The sequence below is a fragment of the Alternaria postmessia genome (assembly GCF_024291825.1).
Source record: "Alternaria postmessia strain BMP 2775 chromosome Unknown scaffold_2, whole genome shotgun sequence".
Taxonomy (NCBI): Eukaryota; Fungi; Ascomycota; class Dothideomycetes; order Pleosporales; family Pleosporaceae; genus Alternaria; species Alternaria postmessia.
This window is the reverse complement of record NW_026260075.1, coordinates 47,072-67,156: the sequence shown is the minus strand read 5'-3', so window position 1 is coordinate 67,156 and position 20,085 is coordinate 47,072. Positions and strand designations below refer to the sequence as shown.

The following is a 20,085-nucleotide window of genomic DNA, read 5'->3' as shown; positions in this document are numbered from 1 at the left end:
ACGGGCGGCGATCATTTGGTGGTAGTCGTGACTGGTCTGATCCAACCGATTCATCATGCTTCCGTTTCTCAGCCATGACAGCACCCGTTAATCGGATATTGTTGTAGGAAGCAGGCCAGAAGCATGGTTGTAAGTGGGCCGCATTCATAGGAAAGGGCCGTCCGGAGTGGATGATCCGGCTTGCGGGTTCCGTCCCGTGTGGAGACCCCGCATCCTTGTGTTGCCTCCTACTTCGAGCGGGTAACCTGCATGAGATTTATCCTGCACAATTGACAGGCTAAATTTACGACGTGTGTCAGTTCGTTATTACACGATAATGTACATTTATGTTGCTTCATACGGCAGCCCGTGCCATGTTTTCTTTGCCTTCTTTCTCTTTCTTGCGCGCTTCACGTTCAGCCTTGCGCATAGCTCGTAGATCCGGTGGCTTCTCAATGCCTAACCTAGCTCTTAAGTCGTCAATGTCTGTTTCTAGTTCTTCCTCCCAGTAGATGTTGATCACGTCGGCACTTTGTGCGCCGTTCCTTGTAGCCCACGGTCCATAGACGTCCCAGAAACGTCTCCATTCAGCCTTCTTCAAGGTGAAGGCGCTGAATACAGCCAAGCCAGTCATGGGCAGGCCAGTGTTTGCGAATTCGAATGCTTTCAGAGCAACTTCGCCCTCACGGAAGACGGGTAGTCCTACCAGAGCGTGGTAGAAGTCATGACACTCGCGATATCGTTGCATGACATATGCACACTCCTCGTCATCTATGTATTGTACTGCCGCCCGCGTATCTGGAGAGACGCCTTCGCGGTCAAGCCATGCAGCATACGTATAGCCCAGTGTATTCGGCGGTAGGTTGCGAAGGCGGGGAATGTCAAGCGAGGTGGATGTCAATCGCGGTCGGTCGCGTAGTATTCGTCGGCCAGTTGGGTTCAGGAGCATGCGATCGCGAAGCTTGTATATGAAGTAGGGCTGTGCAGTCGCTTCACCAAAGGATGCGATGAGATCTGACTTGTGTAAGCAGCGCACGCTGATGTGAAATCTCTGGATCTCATCTCACCTCCTCTCCGGGGGTCCAAGAAGCTTCCAAGACCTGAACCTATTGCCAGCCCTAATCTTTCCACGCGTGTTAGTGGTATGTGGCCCTCATACTTGGGCGGAGGGCGATTGAGGACTGAAAAGCAGCGGGATGGCTGTACAAACGAAGACGCCTGGAACGATGGGTGCGACGTCAGCTTCTGGAGCTGATGTATTCGCACATTTCTTGCCATTTGCGCGTGTCTATGAAGAATTGGGTGAGGCGTAGGAAAGCTGGCTGGCATCGTTCTGAGCTGATGACATGATGCAATCTTATCGATACGCCACATGCCACCAGCCACACCAAAAGTATGTCAATCATGACTCTTTCTTTGACTTCTGAAAAAAGACAATTGCGCCATCCATTGCTACGCCATCGATGAGCTAACATACACTTGCAATTGCCACTGTCATCTACCGTCGTATTACTGAGGCTGCTTGTTCAACAGCTTAGACCTTGATCCGGCATAAAGCAATTTGTACCTAGGCAGACTGAACACTGGTTGTACAGCAAACTTTATTGGGAATCTTCAGTATGGCATTCCGTACTTCCAGTCAAAATGTTCCCTCTAGATCTGACCACTGACAATTTCCAAGATTGTATTCGCACATCAAGCTGGGAAGTTTCAGAATTCTTCACTGCAGCCATGACTGCAGCACTAGACCCTGGTGAACAACACACCCAGTTTGTCGACTGGGCCAAGTCGAATGGGGTTGAAATAAATGGAATCGCTCCAGCACGCTTCAGCGGACGAGGAATGGGTATCGTAGCAGCAAAAGACATCAAAGTCAGTCCCCCTTCTCGAATTATCCACCACTCAACTCTCAACTAAATCATCAAGAAAGGAGACAAGTTAGTGCACGTCTCCAACAAATCACTCGTTCATGTCGCCCTACCTTCCATCCACGCCTTCAAGCTTCCGGAAAATACCACTGTTCACGGAAAACTCGCAGCATCCCTATCCCTATGGTATAGTGGCCAGGAACCGCACTCCTACCACCTCTGGCAAGACGTCTGGCCCACGCAGCAAGATTTCAAATCCACCATGCCAATCCACTACCCGTCTTCCCTCCAGTCTCTCCTGCCACCCGCCTGCAAAACGCTCCTCGCCAAACAGCGTGCAAACCTAGAAAAAGACTGGGCCACCCATTCCACCCATCTACCTCCTTCCATCACCAAGTCCCTCTACACGTACACCTGGCTGATAGTAAATACTCGAACTTTCTACTGGGAGTATCCCGACCTGCCCAACGCACACCCCCGCTTACCTAAACGGCGCCCGAAATTGACCGCAGACGACTGCTACTGCATGTGTCCGCTCATCGACTACTTCAACCACTCAGACAACGGGTGTCATCCCCAACACGACAGCCAGGGCTACTCCGTAACCGCCGATCGACCATACTCTGCTGGCGAAGAGGTGTTTGTGACATATGGTCCCCACACAAACGACTTCCTCCTTGTGGAATACGGATTCATCTTGGACCAAAACGTTCATGACTCTTTGCCCTTGGATCACGTCTTGGTCCCGTTGTTGGACAAGCAGCAAGTGGATGCGCTGAAAGAAGATGGGTTCTACGGCAACTACACGTTGTTTGGTGCAGGGAAAGAGGAGACGGTGTGTTACAGGACGCAGGCTGTCCTTAGGATGTTGGTTCTGGATTCGAGGAGGTATTCGGCGTTTGTGTCTGGGGATGATGATGGAGCGAGGGATCAGGCGAGGTTGAATAAGTATCTGGCGGGTGTGTTGACCAAGTACTCGAGGGAGATAGTGGATACCTTGGAGGAAGTTGAGGGTCTGGATTTGGGCGAAGAAAATGAGCATGAGCTTGCGGAAGGCCAGAAGGAGACCTTGATGAAGAGATGGAAACAAATACGGAGTGTCGTGAACAAGGCCATCGAAGCACTTACAAGGTAGAGAATTGCAGAGGAGATTTAGTAGTTCAGGGCGCTTGTTGGTCGATCCCGTCAACATATAACATTTATGATCATTGAGCTGTGCATATCAAGAGTTCTACTAAGAAGCCCGTTGACCTTTTACGCTTTCAAGACACGCTACTAAACAAATCTCGGTCTGCCATCACCTACGCCACGCTACCTACGACCAATGCAGCGACACCCTCTTCCTCGCTCCTTACATCAATCTTCATCGTCACACCAGTCTTAGCACTGAAGGCCATCCGCACCATCGCAGCAACCTTGCCGCCTGTGATGGTCTTGCCGTAAAGCTTGAGTGTATGTGTTGAAGTTGACAGAGTGACGTCTGTACCTTCGAGAGGTTGGAGGGAGAGTGTCTTGGTAAGTTGCTCAGTTGCATCTGTAAACTGTCAGTCGTGTGTTCGCCATTAGAGATAGCTTGTAACATTAATGACGTACCTGATATGCTCTTCATGTTACCCAACTGCAATGTCTCGGTTGCCGAATCGCCATTCGACTGATCCCAAACGTTATCGAAGCTGCCTGCATATGCCGGAACAACGTAGTCAGCACCGGTGAGGTACAGATCCTCAACCTGATACTCGTCTGGGTATCCATCGCCTTCCTCTGGTTCGTTCGTACTTGGGTCGATCTCCTTGCTTGTGAACTTGAGTACGTTGGTGAAGCTGGCGGCGATGAATTGCGACTCGGTCTCCAAGCGCTTGAACGATACGTAAACGGTACCAGGCTCGTTGGTGGCGAGTTTGGGCGCTGGGATAACGAACTCTTCTTCTAATTGCACGTCCCCGTCATCCTCTGGTGTGACAACCATCTCCACATCTGTCAATACGGTGTCCTCAAGAGTGTTCTTGATGTCATATTGGATGACAATGTGATCCTTGAAAATGTGCTTAATGGCAGTGACGACGTATTCGGTCTCGGATTCTGTAAGTTCGACGACGTCGCTCGATTTGAGCACACCACCGTGCGCTGCCAACTCTGGAATCTTTTGCAGTTCTGTAGCGTATTTCTGAGCATTTGATGCTGCGCTTGCGGCGGCATCGGCACCCGCCTTTGATGGTGCTTTGGCCGCACTGGGCGCTTTGAGTGTTGGAGTAGCGCCTTCGGTCTTCTTGGTCAGATCCGCCGCATCTGCTTGTTCACGAGAGACAGTTGGGATCTTAGTGATGTCGAAGGCTGTCTCGAAGGTATCACGGGAATCCGAGCTGACGTACATAGCCAACTGGTGCTCTAGTACAGGGAGCGAGAACATCGAGTCGTTGCGAATGAAGCTGACAGCCATATCGTCGTCTTCCTGGTCCATCAAACGAAGGCTAAGCGCAGCTCGATCACGGACCTCGTCATCAACATCATCGAGACATCTTGTGAGGAGAACGTGGACCGACTTCTTGATTTCAGGGTCCTTCTGCCCAACGCCAAACTTGGAAAGAGCAGAGGTTGCGGCAGCCCTAACGATGGCATTCTCCAAGACTACGCGGTTGTAGATGTAGCGAATGTACTTGGTGGGGTGGGGTGTTGAGGGGCCCTCGCGTCCAAGAACGAAAAGAATCCTGACGGCGAGCTTGGTGAACTCGCAATCTTCGATGAACTCGCACAGGGTAGCAAGCGCATCTTCCTTGGCCTCGGGTACGAAGCGAATGAGATCCATGATGGCCTCCACAACAGACCGCTTAAACTCGTAACCACCTTCGTCGCGCAGGATGCCACTGAGGAAAGCAAGGAATCCAGACTGCTTCGCCTTGAACTTCAGTGCCAGGGTTCGGACAGCTTCTACAATGGTGACTTTGAACTCGTCAGTAATCTCAGCCATGAAGCCCGTAATCTGCTTCATCAGTCTGTCAACTGAAGACTCGTTGCCCGTCTTGAGGAGTGTAGTAATGGCGAAAGTTGCGATACTGCGGTTCGAGTTTGTGATGAGCGATTCGATGTCTTGGTTGCATGATCGGACAGCATCCGGCTTGAAGGAAGCCATTTGCGACAAGATGCGAAGGGCGGCAAACTTGGTGACGGAGCGAGGGGACGTGAGGAAGAGCTGGAGGACGTGAACGGCTTGTACAAGTTCGGCATCGGTGACATCGCGCATGTCGCAGATGGCCTTTGCAGCTTCGAAGTTGACCATTTCCGACTTGTGGCGCAACCAGCCGTCGAGAAGTTGCATCATGGGCTGCGATGGGTGTTAGTAAGTCTTTCCCTATGAAGCGACTAAGATTTACCTTGCGTAGGTTCGGGTCCTCTTCAGCGAGCTTAGCAGCCAGTCTGACCAGCAAGACGGTAGCAGCAGGGCTCTTGACGACGCCAGCAGCCGAGTATTGCTGCACCATCTTGACCAAGCTCATCCTGTCGCCGGAGCGCATTTGGTAGAGGAGACCAATTGCATGGTACTGTGTCATGTAGTTTGTGCTGGCCTGCAGAGCGCTATGCGAGCCTCCTCCGAATCCTCCCAAGAAACCTCCACCCGACTTGCTTCCAGACGCAGCTTCCGCAGCCTCGGACTGCCATCTTCGAACGACATCCTTGGCGACTGGGAGAAGATGGTACGACGAGACGAGGGCGGCCGAGGACACGGAGGGGTTCTTGTCGACTATGCACGTCTTGACGAGACGCTCGATGGCCTGCACGGTAGAGGCGTCGATGACGCGGCAGAGGGCGCGGATGGCGTTGGGGCGGTATACGACGTCGCTGCCGACGGATGTGTCCTTCATTATGGAGGAGGTGACCATGATGACATCGTCGGCGGAGCCAGCGAGCTCCTTGATGACCAGGTAGACCATCTGGCGGAGCGAGGCATCCTTGTTCTGGAACAGCTTCGATATGCCAAAGAAGAGGGTTGTGGCTTCCTGTCGTCCCCAGCTCTCCCCGGTGAAGAGCAGCAGGGCCAGCTTGGTCAGGATCACTCTACATTTCCTGGGCGATATAGGGCTCTGGTTGAATACTCGTGCTGGACAAGGTCAGCTTTCCCCCCACCAGCCTATGGCCTCAGTGACAGTCGCCCTACCTTCTTGGAACACGGACGTCTTGTCAATCTGGGCGACTCCGCCAGCATCCTCGTGCTTCTTGTCCATGGTGTTGTAGTGCAGCTCCGAACGGCTAGCTCTCTCCGCAGGTGTGTAAACTTGTCCCGCTCTTCCTCCGCCTAACGTGACCTTTTGCGACGGCGTGTGTAAATGTGTCCAAATGCCGCCTTGCAATTGGAACTGGTGGGTGCGGAGACGTGGGGGTGTCGGGGGTAAGTCGCAGTGTTGATTGCCTGGCCGTCTTGAATTGGCGACGTTGAAGATGCCCTCGACCAGCGCGAGGGAGTCCACCTGCAGGGATGTCGCCGTGTGGGCTGCTCTTGCATGTTCCAGGTCTTGGCGCTCGGAATGCGCAACTCAATGCGGTGCGGGTATTCAAGGCTCTGCCCTCCAACATAGACTCGACACACTTGCTCACTCGCTCTCCTCCCTCTTCTTTTTTCTTCTTTCACATTCACACATACGCGATAATGGCAGCCTCAATACCACGCTCGCGATGTCTCTTCTCCCCGTCCACATTAAAGGCTGTCCCTCGCTCCAGGACGCCGCTTAGAACTTTTGCCACGACCTCCGATACGCCGCAAACCGCAGCACCCGAAGCACCCACAAAGCGATCACGGCCAGCGACATCTTTCAGCGATACACTGAATGCCGGCCCATCGTTCGGCGACTTTGTCAACCCCGAGGCGCCCCTCTCCCCCGCCGAAGCATACGAGATCAAGACGGTGCAGGTAGGCCCAGAAGGCCGCAAGAAGACCATCACACGACTTCCAGAGTGGCTGAGGACGCCGATACCCTCAAACGCAAACCAGAACTACAAGCAAATTAAGAAAGACTTGCGAGGGCTGAACCTAGCCACAGTCTGCGAGGAGGCAAGATGTCCCAACATTTCCGATTGTTGGGGCGGAAGCTCAAAGAGTGCCGCGACTGCGACAATCATGCTCATGGGAGACACATGCACACGAGGATGTCGCTTCTGCGCCGTAAAGACATCCAAAGCGCCCCCACCGCTGGATCCTCACGAACCAGAAAACACAGCTGAAGCGTTGCGGAGGTGGGGGCTGGGTTACGTCGTCATCACAGTGGTTGATCGAGACGATCTTGCAGATTCCGGAGCGCATCACATCGCCGAAACCATTATGAAGATCAAGCAAAAGAACCCAACACAGCTAGTCGAATTGCTGGGTGGTGACTATGGAGGCAATCTGGAGATGGCCAAGGTAGTCGCACGAAGTGGTGTCGACGTCTTTGCGCACAACATCGAAACGACCGAACGCCTCACACCGTTTGTCCGCGATCGGAGGGCCAAGTTCAGGCAGAGTCTGGACGTGTTGCGATCGGCCAAGGAGGCACGACCAGAGCTTATCACCAAGACCAGTATGATGTTGGGCTTGGGCGAGACGGACGAGGACCTCTGGCATGCGTTGAGGGGTATGTCCACACCATCCAGTGTACAAGCAGACTAAACTAATACACATACAGAACTCCGCGCAAACAATGTCGACGTCGTAACCTTTGGCCAATACATGCGACCCACCAAGCGCCATATGGCCGTCCACGACTACGTCACCCCCGACAGGTTTGAGCTCTGGCGCCAGCGCGCTCTCGATATGGGTTTCCTGTACTGCGCATCTGGTCCGCTCGTGCGCTCAAGTTACAAAGCAGGCGAGGCCTTTATCGAGAACGTCCTGAAGAAGCGGAGATTAGGCAATGCGGGAAAGAGTGAAGTCGCAGATCTCAGTACTGCAGAGGAAACTAGCAAGACATTGTAGATATAGAGGTGCGGGAATAGGCTATAGCCTTACTGTGACATTCAGGTCTACCTCAACTCGATCCTGAGTAGGAGCCTGCTTCAACCAGGCTGTGCAATGTACAACACTTTACTTCGACCACGTAAATAATTTGGGCCGTCTTAAATCCCAGCAGAGTTCATGACGATGCACTCTTGTTGTCCTCCACGGCCAAGCTTTGACGTGACTGATCTTTGAAAACAATGAATTTATAAAACCGTATATACGAGCCATATCTATTGGCCTCTTGTCCAACCATAAACCAGTCTCACTCTAGCCCCACAAACGCCGTTCGGCCGTCTACCACCCTAAAAAAAAGATATGAACGATTGTCGTATGTACAGAAAGCTCAGAGCCTTCACAAAAAAAGAAGGGGAAGAACCAATCCAATTCCCTTTGACCAATTTCTCACAAAAAGCGACCTTTCCGTATCGTGCAGACGTTGACACAGCAGTAGGACTACCGCCGCCGCCACCACCACCGCGACCACAAGACAGCCCACTAGTTGTTCGGCATGCCCTCGCGCAAATTCTGGTATTTACTCTCCGGGAAGTTGAGCAAGTTGGCCGACTGATCCAATCTATCGACTCCACCAATTGTTTTCACAAACTACACCAGCCAATTAGTTCCATGTCTCTCTATACACAGGGCACATACAAGGGGGGCTACGAAGAACAAAAGAGACAAAAGACACTTACCGTCGAGATCAAACTCGCATCTCCCGGCTTATCGCTCGAGCTCTCCCACCACATGCCACCACCAAGGCCTTTTCCGAGGATGAACTGGCTTTTCTTAGCGATGATGTCAGGCGTATCGTAAGTGACCATGACTCTCTTGGTCGCGTCGTAGCACCAGCTAGCAGTAATGCTGTCATCTGTCTTGACCTGGCAACCATCTAGTGGAAGCTTCTTATAATCGTACACGCCCTGTTCCCAGGTACCTTGGCCGATGCCCGAAAACGGCGTGCCAGGGCCGTCGGTGTTTTCAAATGAACGGCCGTACAGGGGCATGCCGAGGACGATTTTTGCAGCGGGTACGCCGGCGGCGACGTAGTCGTCGATTGCTTTGGCGGTGCTGAAGGGCGTGCTGGTTGGGTTGGAAGAAGAAGGCTGCACATTAGCCTGGTGGCCAGCATTCGTATCCCAGGATCCAGCATAATCATAAGCCATCTACACACTCGTCGTTAGCAGTCAGCGCGACTGGATGAGTGGAGGGGGGTTATTTACCAAGTTCCAGAAATCAAGGTACTGGTCCATGGCTCCAAGCTTCATCTTGTTGTAATTGGTGGGGCCTGCCGGTGAAGCAACAGTCAGGAGCAAGTGCTGCGCAGGGGCATACTGTGCAGAGTACGCATCGAGAGCCCGACGAGTTTCCTTGAGAAGGAGAACCATGTCGTTGGCCTGGGCTTCATTCGCCGGATACTCCCAGTCGATGTCAAGTCCGTCGAAGCCGAGGTTCTTTAGAATCTCGACAGCGCTGCTCGCGAATGTGGCTCGGCCCTGGGCGGTCGACGCAGGCTGGGCAAAATGGGCAGAGTAAGTCCATCCACCGATCGATAGCAGCACCTTCAACTTGCGGTTGCGCTTCTTCTGGAGGAACAACTGCTTGGCGCATCCATAGATGTTGGTGCCAACATCGTTCCACGAGTCATTCGCATAGTGCTTGTCAGTGTCGGACCAAGTATCCGTCAGGAAGACCTCGCCAGTATCGCGAACATCGGCAAAGGCGTAGAGAACATGGGTAAGCTCTTCACCAGGAAGGTCCTGAGGGTTGTATGCGCGACCATAAATAGCCTGCATATGTTGTCAGACGAACCTCTCCTACATACACTCAGGCTAGCGAACAAACCCAATTGACAAAGTAGGCAACGTTTTTGTAACCCGAAACAGCTGAACTAGTCGTCATGTTGTAGTTGGTACCTTGCGGGATCGCAACGGCTTGTACAAGAGTGGAGAACGAGAGTAACGATGTTACTCCCGTGAGCATGTTGGCGGCGCGCATCCTTATGATGTCGCTAGTGGCGCGCTACTGTGCTACGTGGCTGTGGCGCGGGCTAGTGCAGGTACGAACGCGGTTTCGCTTGAGTGCCGAAAGTCCACGTAAAGTGTTTGGATAGAGAGGGAGAGAAGCTGACGATGTTGAGAAAGGCTCAAAGACGTGTATTTATGCTCGAAAGAATGTCTGAAGATGACTCGCAGTAAAAGAGAGTTGATCAGAAGAAGAAAAATGGGTCAAGGACTGTAAAGGATGGTCACTCGACCAACTGGCGAGTGAGTCGCGACTAGTGAATGCTACGAGAGCTCTCTGAAAGGAATGTAACAGTAGAGAAGAGAACTGAGGGCACGAGGGCTTGTAAAGATCCAGGGCCCAAGGATACATATCATCGCACACGCGCCCGCGGCGTGGGAGGCGAGGCTATTTGCACATGCACAATTGACAAGATGTACTATGCCTAGACCCAGGAACGCTTGTAGAGAGCGCTCTTAATCGACCAGGTACAGGCGGCTAGGATCTGGGGGCGACGGCTAAAGGCTTCTAGGGCGAACCGCTTGCAGCTATGACTAGCCGACTTGTAGACAAAAACGACAAGTGGCCTTGACGCTCGTTGAATACACCTGGTACTTTGAGCAAGTATACAACGTCTGAGTCTAACTGTAGCGGCAGTACAGACCGGATGTTCTCCATATCTACCTAGCCGCTAGCGAGAAACAGAACGGTAGCTCGTCTGTTGCTCAGAAAGAAAGCTAGTACGCTTTTCAGACAGCAAGTGACATCAAGATTCTTGTTGTAATAGCTTACTTTAGAAATGTGAGTCGTGTCTGAGAACTCCTACACTGCTCTTGAGATGGTCTCGCGGTTGTTAGGATGTGTAACATCGAGATACAACATGGCATCAGGTTGCGTTGCGACCCCAAACGGCTTGTTTCGCCCCTAATCCACGGCGGCATGGTCTCGGGGGGCAGCCCTGCGGGTGAAACCGCGCATCGGCACATGGGAACACATTTCGAATGCCGAGTGGAAAAAGTGAGCGTGAAGGCCGTGATGGTGTGTACTCGAGTACGCTCCACGGGATAGATACCACCTGAGCGGGAACGAGAGATAAGGGTTTGCACAAACCTTTCCGGAAGCAAAAGTACAGCTTCTAGTCAAAGAAAACAGTGTAAACTCTGCTCCTGGCAATCTGTGGGTGACAGTTTGTCTTCATCTTTCACGCCTGCATAAGTGTGGCAAGCCGTCGGACCGTCTGAACGCTTAGGCTGAGCAGAGATATTGTCAAAAGTTTGACAGCCCCAGGTGCAAATAGATTGTGAGTTAGCCGCAGCGTATCGCAGACGAGATAAGTGGAGACTGAGGCTGCACGAGGAGATGGTGCTTGACGGGAAGGATGGCATGCGGGACGGACGGCTAGCCGCATTGAGCTGCAATACATACGCGAGGGATGAGCAGATACAGAAGTAAACCCGGCCCAGATGCAGCGATATTGTAACCTGCCACTCTGCATGGAAAGATGGACCTCTAGCGCTTCGAATGAGCCGTTCCTCGACGTATGCTAGCGTGCAGTTGTTTAGATTCATCCGCGTTCGTGCACTGCTGATTGAAGACACGCGATGCTTTGCTGGGGTTCTTGCAGATTGAAGCAGCGCTATGGAGATAGCACGCGCTATGAAAGTCCAGGGCTGGATAACAAGTCGGAGTTATCGGGATCAACACGCACGCTGCGCTGCATCGTAGGCCTGGAGCGTGGGAGGATGGCCAGGCAGAGGGCCCGCAGCCTCGGCTTCTCACACATCGGGCAAGACAGGATAACTGCAGTATTGCAGAGAGACAAACACAAATGCAGAATAGTGGCGAGAGGTAGGGCGATTTGGAGTGTGAGGTTTGCTGCGATGGAGATGACTGGCGAGAAAGGCGTGGTCGCGTGAAAGGTGGAAGGGATCATCCCCACTGGTGTTATCAGCCCTCCAAAGAGTGTGGCCAATGCGCGCTCAGTCTTTCACTGCACTGTAACATTTCCACACCACTTGGAGAATATTCAATGTCTTGAGTGAACGATGCACTGTCCGATATTCGCAGTGTCCTTGCAGCATTTGGTAACAGAAAATGAGCGATGCGCACCCGTAGTATGACGCGACCAGATCCCACAGCAGATAGGCTGTCTGTATGGACTGTTACGAAGTCGCGTGATTTCCTTGTCAAAAGTGTAGGACAGAAACAACAAACCTGGGTTCGTGACCTTTTAGTTGAGAGAGCGCTTGATGAATATGATGAACGACTCGCTATCAATGGGTATCGTAAAAATCATGAACGCCGTGCCCAGCAGCCGAGCTTTCATAAAGGCTTAGAAGATCTGGTTCAGGCTTCGCTCGTCTACTCATGCTCGTAGTCTGCGAACCAAGCTACTGATGGGACCTATGGCCTTCCTGCTGAAGACGTCATCTCGGACTCCATCTCTTGTCCTGCACACAGCCCTCTCAATCCTCCCATCTTTGGTGACGGACATGACCGCTGTTCGTCTGTCGGACCAGACAACAGTGATTTGCCTGACAGCAGCATCGGCTTCGATGTCCAGTATGCGTACGCTATCAGTCTCGTCTTCGGCTTCCTCGACATCTGAGCTCGTCTCATCATCGCTCACGAAGGCGTTCAAGATGTTTCCAGTTGGTGCAAAGCCCTCAGTTTCGCTGTTCGGGTGTGGTTTTGCCAGACCAGCCTCCTTCTGTAACTCTTCCAAAGCGTTGACACGCAAGTGCCAGCTCACCAGCTCCTTCCGCAGCAGTCTCCCAAACTGCACCAAGTCCTGTTCTGGATCATTCTCTTCGTCTTTGCCCCCCGTGGGTAGCCACTTGTCGGACAATTGCTGCAGAGGTATACATGGTGGAATAGTGTGCTTGTTGATTCTTAGGATAGTCTTTTCATCCTTTTGTCTGACGCTTAGCAAGACGTGATATGTCTCGACGAATCTGCCTCTGAGTGGCACATCTATGCTAACGCCAAGAATGTTGCCATGGTTCAGCGCGTGTGGGTCGGGATCTTTGACTTTGTATGCAGTAACGCCAGCACAGGCGCGATAGGTGTTCTCGAGGATGCGTTTCGACTGCTGTGTGATGATTGGACTCGTATCGTCGGCAGGCTTGTTGTGTGTACCGCTACTATGGAGACGCGCAGCGAGGTGGGGTTGCGACAAGAGGACGGAAGATAGGTTCGCGCGGTGGGCTTTCAAAGTGGCTATCCGGGTATGCAGGTCGCTGATTTCGTCGTCGAGTTGCTCAGTAGTCTCCATTGTGTAGTCGTCTGCCGCAGTGAAAGCGCATCGGTGTTGGTGTTGGAACGCGTGGGCGGGCAAGATGAACGCGCTAACACGTGAATAAGCGTCGGGCAGGGGGGTGGGGGTTAGTGCTCCGCCCTCGTCGCGAGCTTGAGACTAGAGGACACGGTTCCGTCCAGACGTTCAGGGCCCGCGGCCATCATCGCTGCATAATCATAGACTGGTGCCCGCGTTGTACTAACCCGGCTGTTTCTTAACACGTTTCTTGCCCTTCACTAGTCGCTCTCTAAACAACCGTCACAGCACAAAGTTCGCGTCTTCCTCTCGCCATCCCCTGTCCCTGCCATCGCCCAACCTTGTCCAAACTACACCACCGAGTTCCCACCCCATCCGCCACATCCCACCGACGCACCCAAATGAGCAAACGAGCCTCGCGATCCAAGAACCGCGGCTCTGTACTACGTGAGCAGAGCTCGACCGACTCGTTGCAAGAAAAGAAGAAGAACGGCAATGCAAATTCTACTGCTATGAACAGCGTCATGTTGGAACATCGGCGCAAACACTCGTCCTTCGACAGCACGTCGCCCTCGAGCCAAGCTGCATCCCTCATGGGCAACTCCAACTTCTCCCTAGACGATGAAGTGCCCAAGCTGGGCCACGACGAGGACGGGCCTTCCAAGGGCTTCTTTGAGCTTTCCAAGAAGGACCAGAGCAACTTTCTCCTCCTGGTACTGCTCTACTTCCTCCAAGGCATACCCATGGGGCTGGCCCACGGCTCTGTGCCCTTCCTTCTCAAGCACAACGTATCCTACGCCGCCATTGGCGTCTTCTCGCTCGCTGCCTATCCCTACTCGCTCAAGCTTCTCTGGAGTCCCATAGTGGATGCGGTATGGTCGCCCAAGGTCGGACGCCGGAAGAGTTGGATCTTGCCTATCCAGACCATCTCCGGTTTCTCCATGATTTGGCTAGGGAGGAACATCAATCGCATGATGAAGGAGGCGGGCGAGACAGACAGTGGAGTTTGGACTTTTACCTGGTGGTGGTTCGCGCTCGTGTTCCTCTGCGCTACGCAGGACATCGCTGTGGATGGTAAGGCGCCACATACTCCCCATATTGACTTGCTCCAGGCTAACAACAAGCAGGTTGGGCGCTTACTCTTCTCTCCAAAGAGAACCTCGCATACGCCTCCACAGCGCAAACTGTTGGCCTGACCGCAGGCCAGTTCCTCTCCTACACCGTCTTCCTAGCCTTCAATTCCAAAGACTTTGCGAACAAGTGGTTCCGTAGCACTCCTGCAGAAACTGGTATCATGGAGCTTGATGGCTACTTGAGTTTCTGGGGATGGGCATACTTGATAGTCACTCTTGGATTGGCAGTCATGAAACGCGAAGACCGCGATAAGAACGGCGATGGCATTGGAGAGGTTTACCGCACCATGTGGGGCATCTTAAAACTGAAGAACATCCAGAGCTTCATCATCATTCACCTCATCGCCAAGATTGGATTCCAAGCCAACGATGCTGTTACGAGCCTGAAGCTTTTGGATAAGGGCCTCAAGCAGGAGCAGCTTTCCCTCGTTATCCTCGTCGACTTCCCTGTCGAGGTCTTCCTGGGTTACTACATCGGAAAGTGGTGTCAAACTTACCCGCCTATGCACATCTGGTGTTGGTCCTTCATGGGACGTCTGGTTGCTGCTGGGTTCGCGCAATTTGTGGTGTCCGTATTCCCGGTCGGAGGAGCCTCGACTGGGTTCCTGCTGCTGGTCATTGCTGAGCATGTGCTTTCAACCTTCATGAATACAGTCATGTTCGTTGCGGTCAGCGCGTTCCACGCAAAGATCTCAGACCCGCTTATTGGCGGTACTTATATGACGCTTCTCGCTACGTAAGTTTCCTTCTTTCACAATTTACCTATATGTCGCTAACGTCAATGCAGTGTCTCCAATCTCGGCGGCACATTCCCACGCTACTTCGTTCTTAAAGCCGTCGACATGTTCACGTCGGCAACCTGCATACCGCCTACAGACATTCCAAAAGCAGACCTCTTGAAAGGACCACTCATTACACAAGCATTCTCTTGTTCTCTAGAGGCAGAGAAGCATCGATGCCAGCAAGGTGGTGGTATCTGCAGCGTTACAACAGATGGGTACTACATTGTGAACATTTTATGTATTGTGATCGGTGTAGTGACGTTCTGGGGCTACATCAAGCCAGCGGTTATGCGGATACAGGCGTTGCCACTGAGGGCATGGAGAATTGCCGGGTAGATGGACGGCTCACGGATTGTACGATATAGATGCATAGTTCAATGTTAGATAAAGGCGTAGTGTAAAGCTATAGGCCATTGCTTAAAATTATTTTGGACACAACTCTATGCGACTACCAGCACCATGCCGCTTGTGCACGTCTGTGCCGCGCTGGCGCGCTCTCCCGTGACCAGGCGTGCTGATCGGCCTATAGTGGGCGGCCTTATGCACCTGCGTAAGCCACGCCGTCTCGAGCGCCGCATGCAGGTACGTTTGCGGCACAGCAAATGTCTCACGCCGCTCAAGGTAGTATCATCAACATACACAAGCGTTTGCTGGTGGACCGCCGATAGCAACTGGGTGGTGGCGCGTCGAGATTATTGGATGAAAGAGAGTTAGCGGCGCGCAGCTGTTAGTGATGAGATAACCTGGGACTGTTCTGTAAGCAGGCCAAGTCTCGACTTGACATGCCGAAGACGCCGATTAACAGGGACTTCGGAGTGACTACAGCACGTCAGGCCACGCGCAATGGCTGCGGCCCGGTAGACTAGCAAAGCTTTAAAGAATCTTGTGTCCGCGCCTGCTCCGACAGTCACACAAATTCCCGAAGTCGCCGAAGACACGCTGTGCCAGCTAGAGTGGCATACCTCGGAAACGTGCACAAGGCGTTGACGCTTACCTTCCTACGGCTAGTCACCCTCGACATCGCGTTTTGACATCTGTCGCAAATTATCTGCTGATCTTGAGTACTCTTTTACCTTTGTTCTTATTCGCCTGACCTGTCGCGCTCGTCTCCAACTGTCGCAGCATAAATCCGCCTAGTCTGATACCTTGATCGACGTCCGACCTTACACCAGTCCCCCAATCTCTACAGCAGCCGTTTAACTTCAAAGGGTCCAGCCAAACCTTACCCACGCCAATCCTACCGAAGTGTAGCATTGATAACGAGTCCTGCGAGATCGGACCTTCTATCCTTTTAGAGTGTTGACACAACCAAAACCTCCGACACTGTGTCGCATCGTCCGTCCATAGAGTACGAACAATCGCAATGGCTTTTCCAGCATACACACCCAAGGCGCGGGTCCAGAAGCCCGCTCCTCACTTCTCCGGCACCGCGGTTGTCGACGGCACATTCGAAGGTATGCGCTCATCTCACTATCCTACACTTTCTCCATTCATGTACCTATCCAACCACACACCAGTCAGACCAACGAACTGACAACTCTCACGCAGACCTCAGCTTAACAGCCTACACATCCACCAAGCAATGGCTTGTTCTCGGTTTCGTTCCCATGGCCTGGACCTTTGTCTGTCCAACCGAGATTATCGCCTTTAGTGAACGCGCTTCCGATTTCGCAGCCCGTGGCGCCAGCGTCGTCTTCTCCAGCACAGACAGCGAGTATAGTTTGCTCGCTTGGACGAATGCGAGCAAGAAAGACGGAGGCCTGGGCAAGATCAACATCCCATTGTTGAGCGATAAGAACCATAGTATTGCCAAGGACTATGGTGTCCTGATTGAAGAGGAGGGTATTGCGTTACGAGGGCTGTTCTTGATCGACCCTAATGGCATCGTACGACAGATCACTATCAACGATCTTCCTGTTGGAAGGTCGGTCGACGAGACGCTTCGCCTGATTGATGCCTTCCAATTCACTGACAAATACGGCGAGGTACGAATCATTTCTAGGCCCCTTAGTCTTTGCAAGCATACTGACGTTTATTAATTAGGTCTGCCCCGCTAACTGGAACCCTGGTGACGAAACCATCAAAGCGACACCCGCAGGCAACAAGGAGTACCTTGACAAGCTCCATGCCGACACCAAGATGTCGGACGTTGCTACAAAGACAAATGGTACAACTTCCTCGGCGCATTGAAAGTGAACGGCCAGGTGTCAATATGGTGAGCATAGCGCGCTGATCTTCCTTTTCGCAGGGACTTCTTGAATTGTAGATATCTTGCCTTGCATTGGTCGTGCGATATTAGCATATGCATCTCATCCGTCCGAAACCATTTGCATTGGTTGGCGTTGTTCTGGCGCAGCCGTGTTGTCTCTCTAATTGCGGTCCCCCAGCTCAACTACGCGCATCATACCACTAGATTCCTCTCTATAGAATGTTAAGTTTACAAATCATTGCAACCCTGAAACCAGTCATGTCATGTACAGCGAATGCTTTGTCACGCTGATGCGATGAGCGTAAACGGAAGATGAAGAATCCAATGATCAGAAAAAAGCTTTCGGAATGACTCCAACAAAGCTCCAAGACCTCCGCACTGGTGTTTTTGATTGCGACGCAACATGCTACGGCAGCTGAGTGGATGCGCGTTAGCTTCTGCTTGGCAGATCGGAAGCCACGCGAACGCCACGGACTTGTACCTCTTTCGACATAGCCCACGAGAGGGCCTCCAATCATGGAGCCACGACTGCATGCGCTACGGGATATGTCGAGCCAGAGTAGCATGCCGTTCATTACAGAGGCACCGAACATGAGCTCCTCTGGCTCGCAAAGACCATCGCACCATCCTGATCATAGCTTCGTACGCCCAAAATCGCTCATGCTGGCGAACACCTCTCCAGAAAACGCTCAGTTGAACGACGTCCGAAGAGACGGCCAAGAGAGGTCACATCCCACACGGTCGATGCCTAGTGCACCGATCGCACAGGTATTGAATAACGAGGCGAATGTGCTTGGGGCTGCACAGCCCGTACCATCGACATTTGCCTCATCAACGACGCCCTTCAGTGGAAGACTAGTTGACTTGCTTTTGGATAGTCCGGACCATGCGAGGCAAAAGTGGGATCATGAACACCAGTTTCTTCAGCCTGAAAATGCAGGAAGCAGTCCATCTGTCATCAAACTACCGAGGTTACCGCAACCTCCTAAGAGGACGGCAAAACGACCCAGAATTCCGCCATTGCTACAGGGCTTGCATCAGCCTCCTCCGCTCCCGCCTGAGGGCAGACTTTTCCCACCGATTACTGGGGAAAAGAATGCATTTGCAGGTGAGAGAGGTTATGATGCGCGTTTCGAAGAGTCAAGGAACAAGGACGTGGACGAACACGCTTTTCTCGAAGGCAGTGCGTTGGACTATAGCAGAACTACCCAAAACTCTGATCACCCATTAGTTTCTCAACTGGCCGCCCAGCCTAACGCACCAGACGTGGCCCATGAGACCAATGTAGCAACCAACAATACCATAAGCACCCAGGCACCGCCCCAGACCAAGCGTGGGAAGAAACGCAACAAATGGTCTGAGCAAGAGACCAAAGACTTGCTTGTAGGCGTCAGCAGGTATGGTATAGGGAATTGGAAAAAGATATTGCAGGATCCAGACTTTGGATTTAACAATCGCACGGCCGTTGATCTCAAAGACCGTTTCCGAGTGTGCTGCCCGGGTGAAGGTCTAAAGCCACGGCAGCCTAAGACGAAAGGAAAAGAGAAAGTGGACTTGGAAAACACAGCCTTTGATCTACCAAACCAAGCTATATATACCCACCAGCACTCTCTTCCTGTCGGAGAACACAACAACGACAATAACCTAGTTTCAAATCCTCCCAGTCCATCAGAAACTCAACAACGCGTGGCAACTCGTAACAAGACCACGACGCATCTAGACCTAGCCGAGCTTGGAATCCACGAACCATTCTCAAAAGCCACACGTCGACCACGCCGAGCCTTTAGCGCACGCGACGATGTCAATCTGCTGAAGGGCTTTGAAAAGTACGGATCTGTTTGGCATCTGATGCGTGACGATGAGGATCTGGATTTTGGTTCTCGGCACCCCACAGACTTGCGCGATCGTTTCAGAATCCGGTATCCGGACAAGTATGCCAAAGCAGGATACAAACTCAAAGCGAAAGAGAAGGAACGTACATTATCAAAACAGACGCATGTCCCAGAGCAAGAGCGACAAGATGGTCCGTCGCAGTTGGAGCAGGCTATTTTGGATCACAACACTCCACAGCACGCCAAAACAAGTCATACGCAACAAGAAATGACTACTGCAGCCAAAGATATGCACCCTTTCCACAACGTATCAAACACAAACACGTCATCTCATTTCGCTACTTCCAGCAGCAACACCAGTAATCCAAACTCAGCTTTGAAACACTTCAATTCATCATCCTACCTCTCCGACCCCCTCCCCACACTCCCCTTTGACGAAGCGGATCCCGATCTCACACAAGACATGGCCACCGCAGGCGACGAGAGCCCTATAACACTGAGTCGAAATATCCTCCGGTGGGCCGATGCGAATCCCTCTTCGCTCTATGCTTTCACACCTGCTGTTTCTTCTTCATCATCGTTGACGACGGCTGGGAATGTACATGGTGGTGGGCATGGCAATAAGGGGGAGGGAGGGGCTGGTGCGGGGTTGAGTGGGTATGTGGGGGGTGCGGGAGGTCAGCAGCAGCAGATGGAGGGAGGGAGGGGGACGGTGTTGCCTGAGGCGGATAGTTGGCTTTTGGGCGGTGAGAGGGTCCAGGCGTTTGGGATGTATAGATATCGGTCTTGATGTAGGCTCAGGTTGTTTGCGGTAGTGTAGGTTAGAGGCGGAGTGATTGTGTGCCTCTGGCGTCTTTGCGACATGGACATTGAGCAATTTATGTCAGGGATGAAGCGTGTTGTGCATGGACTCTTGTGCTTGTAAAGGCTGTTACTTTAGGTATGGTTAGGACTGTTGATGTTTGTAGTCATGGAACGAGGCTGCTGAAACATAACATTATGGCTAATGACTGTAATGAATACGGATAATGTTCATGAGAAT

General features: G+C 52.4%; 9 protein-coding genes across 9 annotated transcripts; 5 read left to right on the top strand and 4 right to left on the bottom strand.

Moving 5' to 3' along the window:
- Positions 1 to 334: 334 nt before the first annotated feature.
- Positions 335 to 1,257, bottom strand: COQ4 (Ubiquinone biosynthesis protein; the record flags this gene model as incomplete). Its single annotated transcript, XM_051726761.1, has 2 exons — positions 335 to 993; positions 1,047 to 1,257. The coding sequence occupies 2 exons, from the start codon at positions 1,255 to 1,257 to the stop codon at positions 335 to 337; spliced, it is 870 nt and encodes a 289-aa protein (XP_051593186.1).
- A 366-nt stretch (positions 1,258 to 1,623) lies between these two features.
- J4E82_000439 (uncharacterized protein) lies at positions 1,624 to 2,982 on the top strand (the record flags this gene model as incomplete). The annotated part of the gene is made up of 2 exons (XM_051726760.1): positions 1,624 to 1,851; positions 1,906 to 2,982. 2 exons carry the CDS (start codon positions 1,624 to 1,626, stop codon positions 2,980 to 2,982), a joined length of 1,305 nt encoding a protein of 434 aa, XP_051593185.1.
- Positions 2,983 to 3,148: 166 nt separating this feature from the next.
- J4E82_000438 (uncharacterized protein) lies at positions 3,149 to 6,064 on the bottom strand (the record flags this gene model as incomplete). The annotated part of the gene is made up of 4 exons (XM_051726759.1): positions 3,149 to 3,381; positions 3,441 to 5,166; positions 5,216 to 5,940; positions 5,998 to 6,064. 4 exons carry the CDS (start codon positions 6,062 to 6,064, stop codon positions 3,149 to 3,151), a joined length of 2,751 nt encoding a protein of 916 aa, XP_051593184.1.
- A 422-nt stretch (positions 6,065 to 6,486) lies between these two features.
- Positions 6,487 to 7,788, top strand: J4E82_000437 (uncharacterized protein; the record flags this gene model as incomplete). Its single annotated transcript, XM_051726758.1, has 2 exons — positions 6,487 to 7,447; positions 7,499 to 7,788. The coding sequence occupies 2 exons, from the start codon at positions 6,487 to 6,489 to the stop codon at positions 7,786 to 7,788; spliced, it is 1,251 nt and encodes a 416-aa protein (XP_051593183.1).
- Positions 7,789 to 8,307: 519 nt separating this feature from the next.
- Positions 8,308 to 9,792, bottom strand: J4E82_000436 (uncharacterized protein; the record flags this gene model as incomplete). The annotated part of the gene is made up of 4 exons (XM_051726757.1): positions 8,308 to 8,415; positions 8,505 to 8,975; positions 9,033 to 9,599; positions 9,655 to 9,792. The coding sequence occupies 4 exons, from the start codon at positions 9,790 to 9,792 to the stop codon at positions 8,308 to 8,310; spliced, it is 1,284 nt and encodes a 427-aa protein (XP_051593182.1).
- Positions 9,793 to 12,178: 2,386 nt separating this feature from the next.
- Positions 12,179 to 13,087, bottom strand: J4E82_000435 (uncharacterized protein; the record flags this gene model as incomplete). Its single annotated transcript, XM_051726756.1, has 1 exon — positions 12,179 to 13,087. One exon carries the CDS (start codon positions 13,085 to 13,087, stop codon positions 12,179 to 12,181), a length of 909 nt encoding a protein of 302 aa, XP_051593181.1.
- Positions 13,088 to 13,488: 401 nt separating this feature from the next.
- J4E82_000434 (uncharacterized protein) lies at positions 13,489 to 15,338 on the top strand (the record flags this gene model as incomplete). The annotated part of the gene is made up of 3 exons (XM_051726755.1): positions 13,489 to 14,161; positions 14,215 to 14,956; positions 15,008 to 15,338. The coding sequence occupies 3 exons, from the start codon at positions 13,489 to 13,491 to the stop codon at positions 15,336 to 15,338; spliced, it is 1,746 nt and encodes a 581-aa protein (XP_051593180.1).
- A 1,027-nt stretch (positions 15,339 to 16,365) lies between these two features.
- On the top strand, positions 16,366 to 17,192 carry TSA1B (Peroxiredoxin TSA1-B; the record flags this gene model as incomplete). Its single annotated transcript, XM_051726754.1, has 3 exons — positions 16,366 to 16,456; positions 16,551 to 16,987; positions 17,046 to 17,192. 3 exons carry the CDS (start codon positions 16,366 to 16,368, stop codon positions 17,190 to 17,192), a joined length of 675 nt encoding a protein of 224 aa, XP_051593179.1.
- Positions 17,193 to 17,727: 535 nt separating this feature from the next.
- J4E82_000432 (uncharacterized protein) lies at positions 17,728 to 19,833 on the top strand (the record flags this gene model as incomplete). Its single annotated transcript, XM_051726753.1, has 1 exon — positions 17,728 to 19,833. One exon carries the CDS (start codon positions 17,728 to 17,730, stop codon positions 19,831 to 19,833), a length of 2,106 nt encoding a protein of 701 aa, XP_051593178.1.
- Between the last annotated feature and the right edge of the window lie 252 nt (positions 19,834 to 20,085).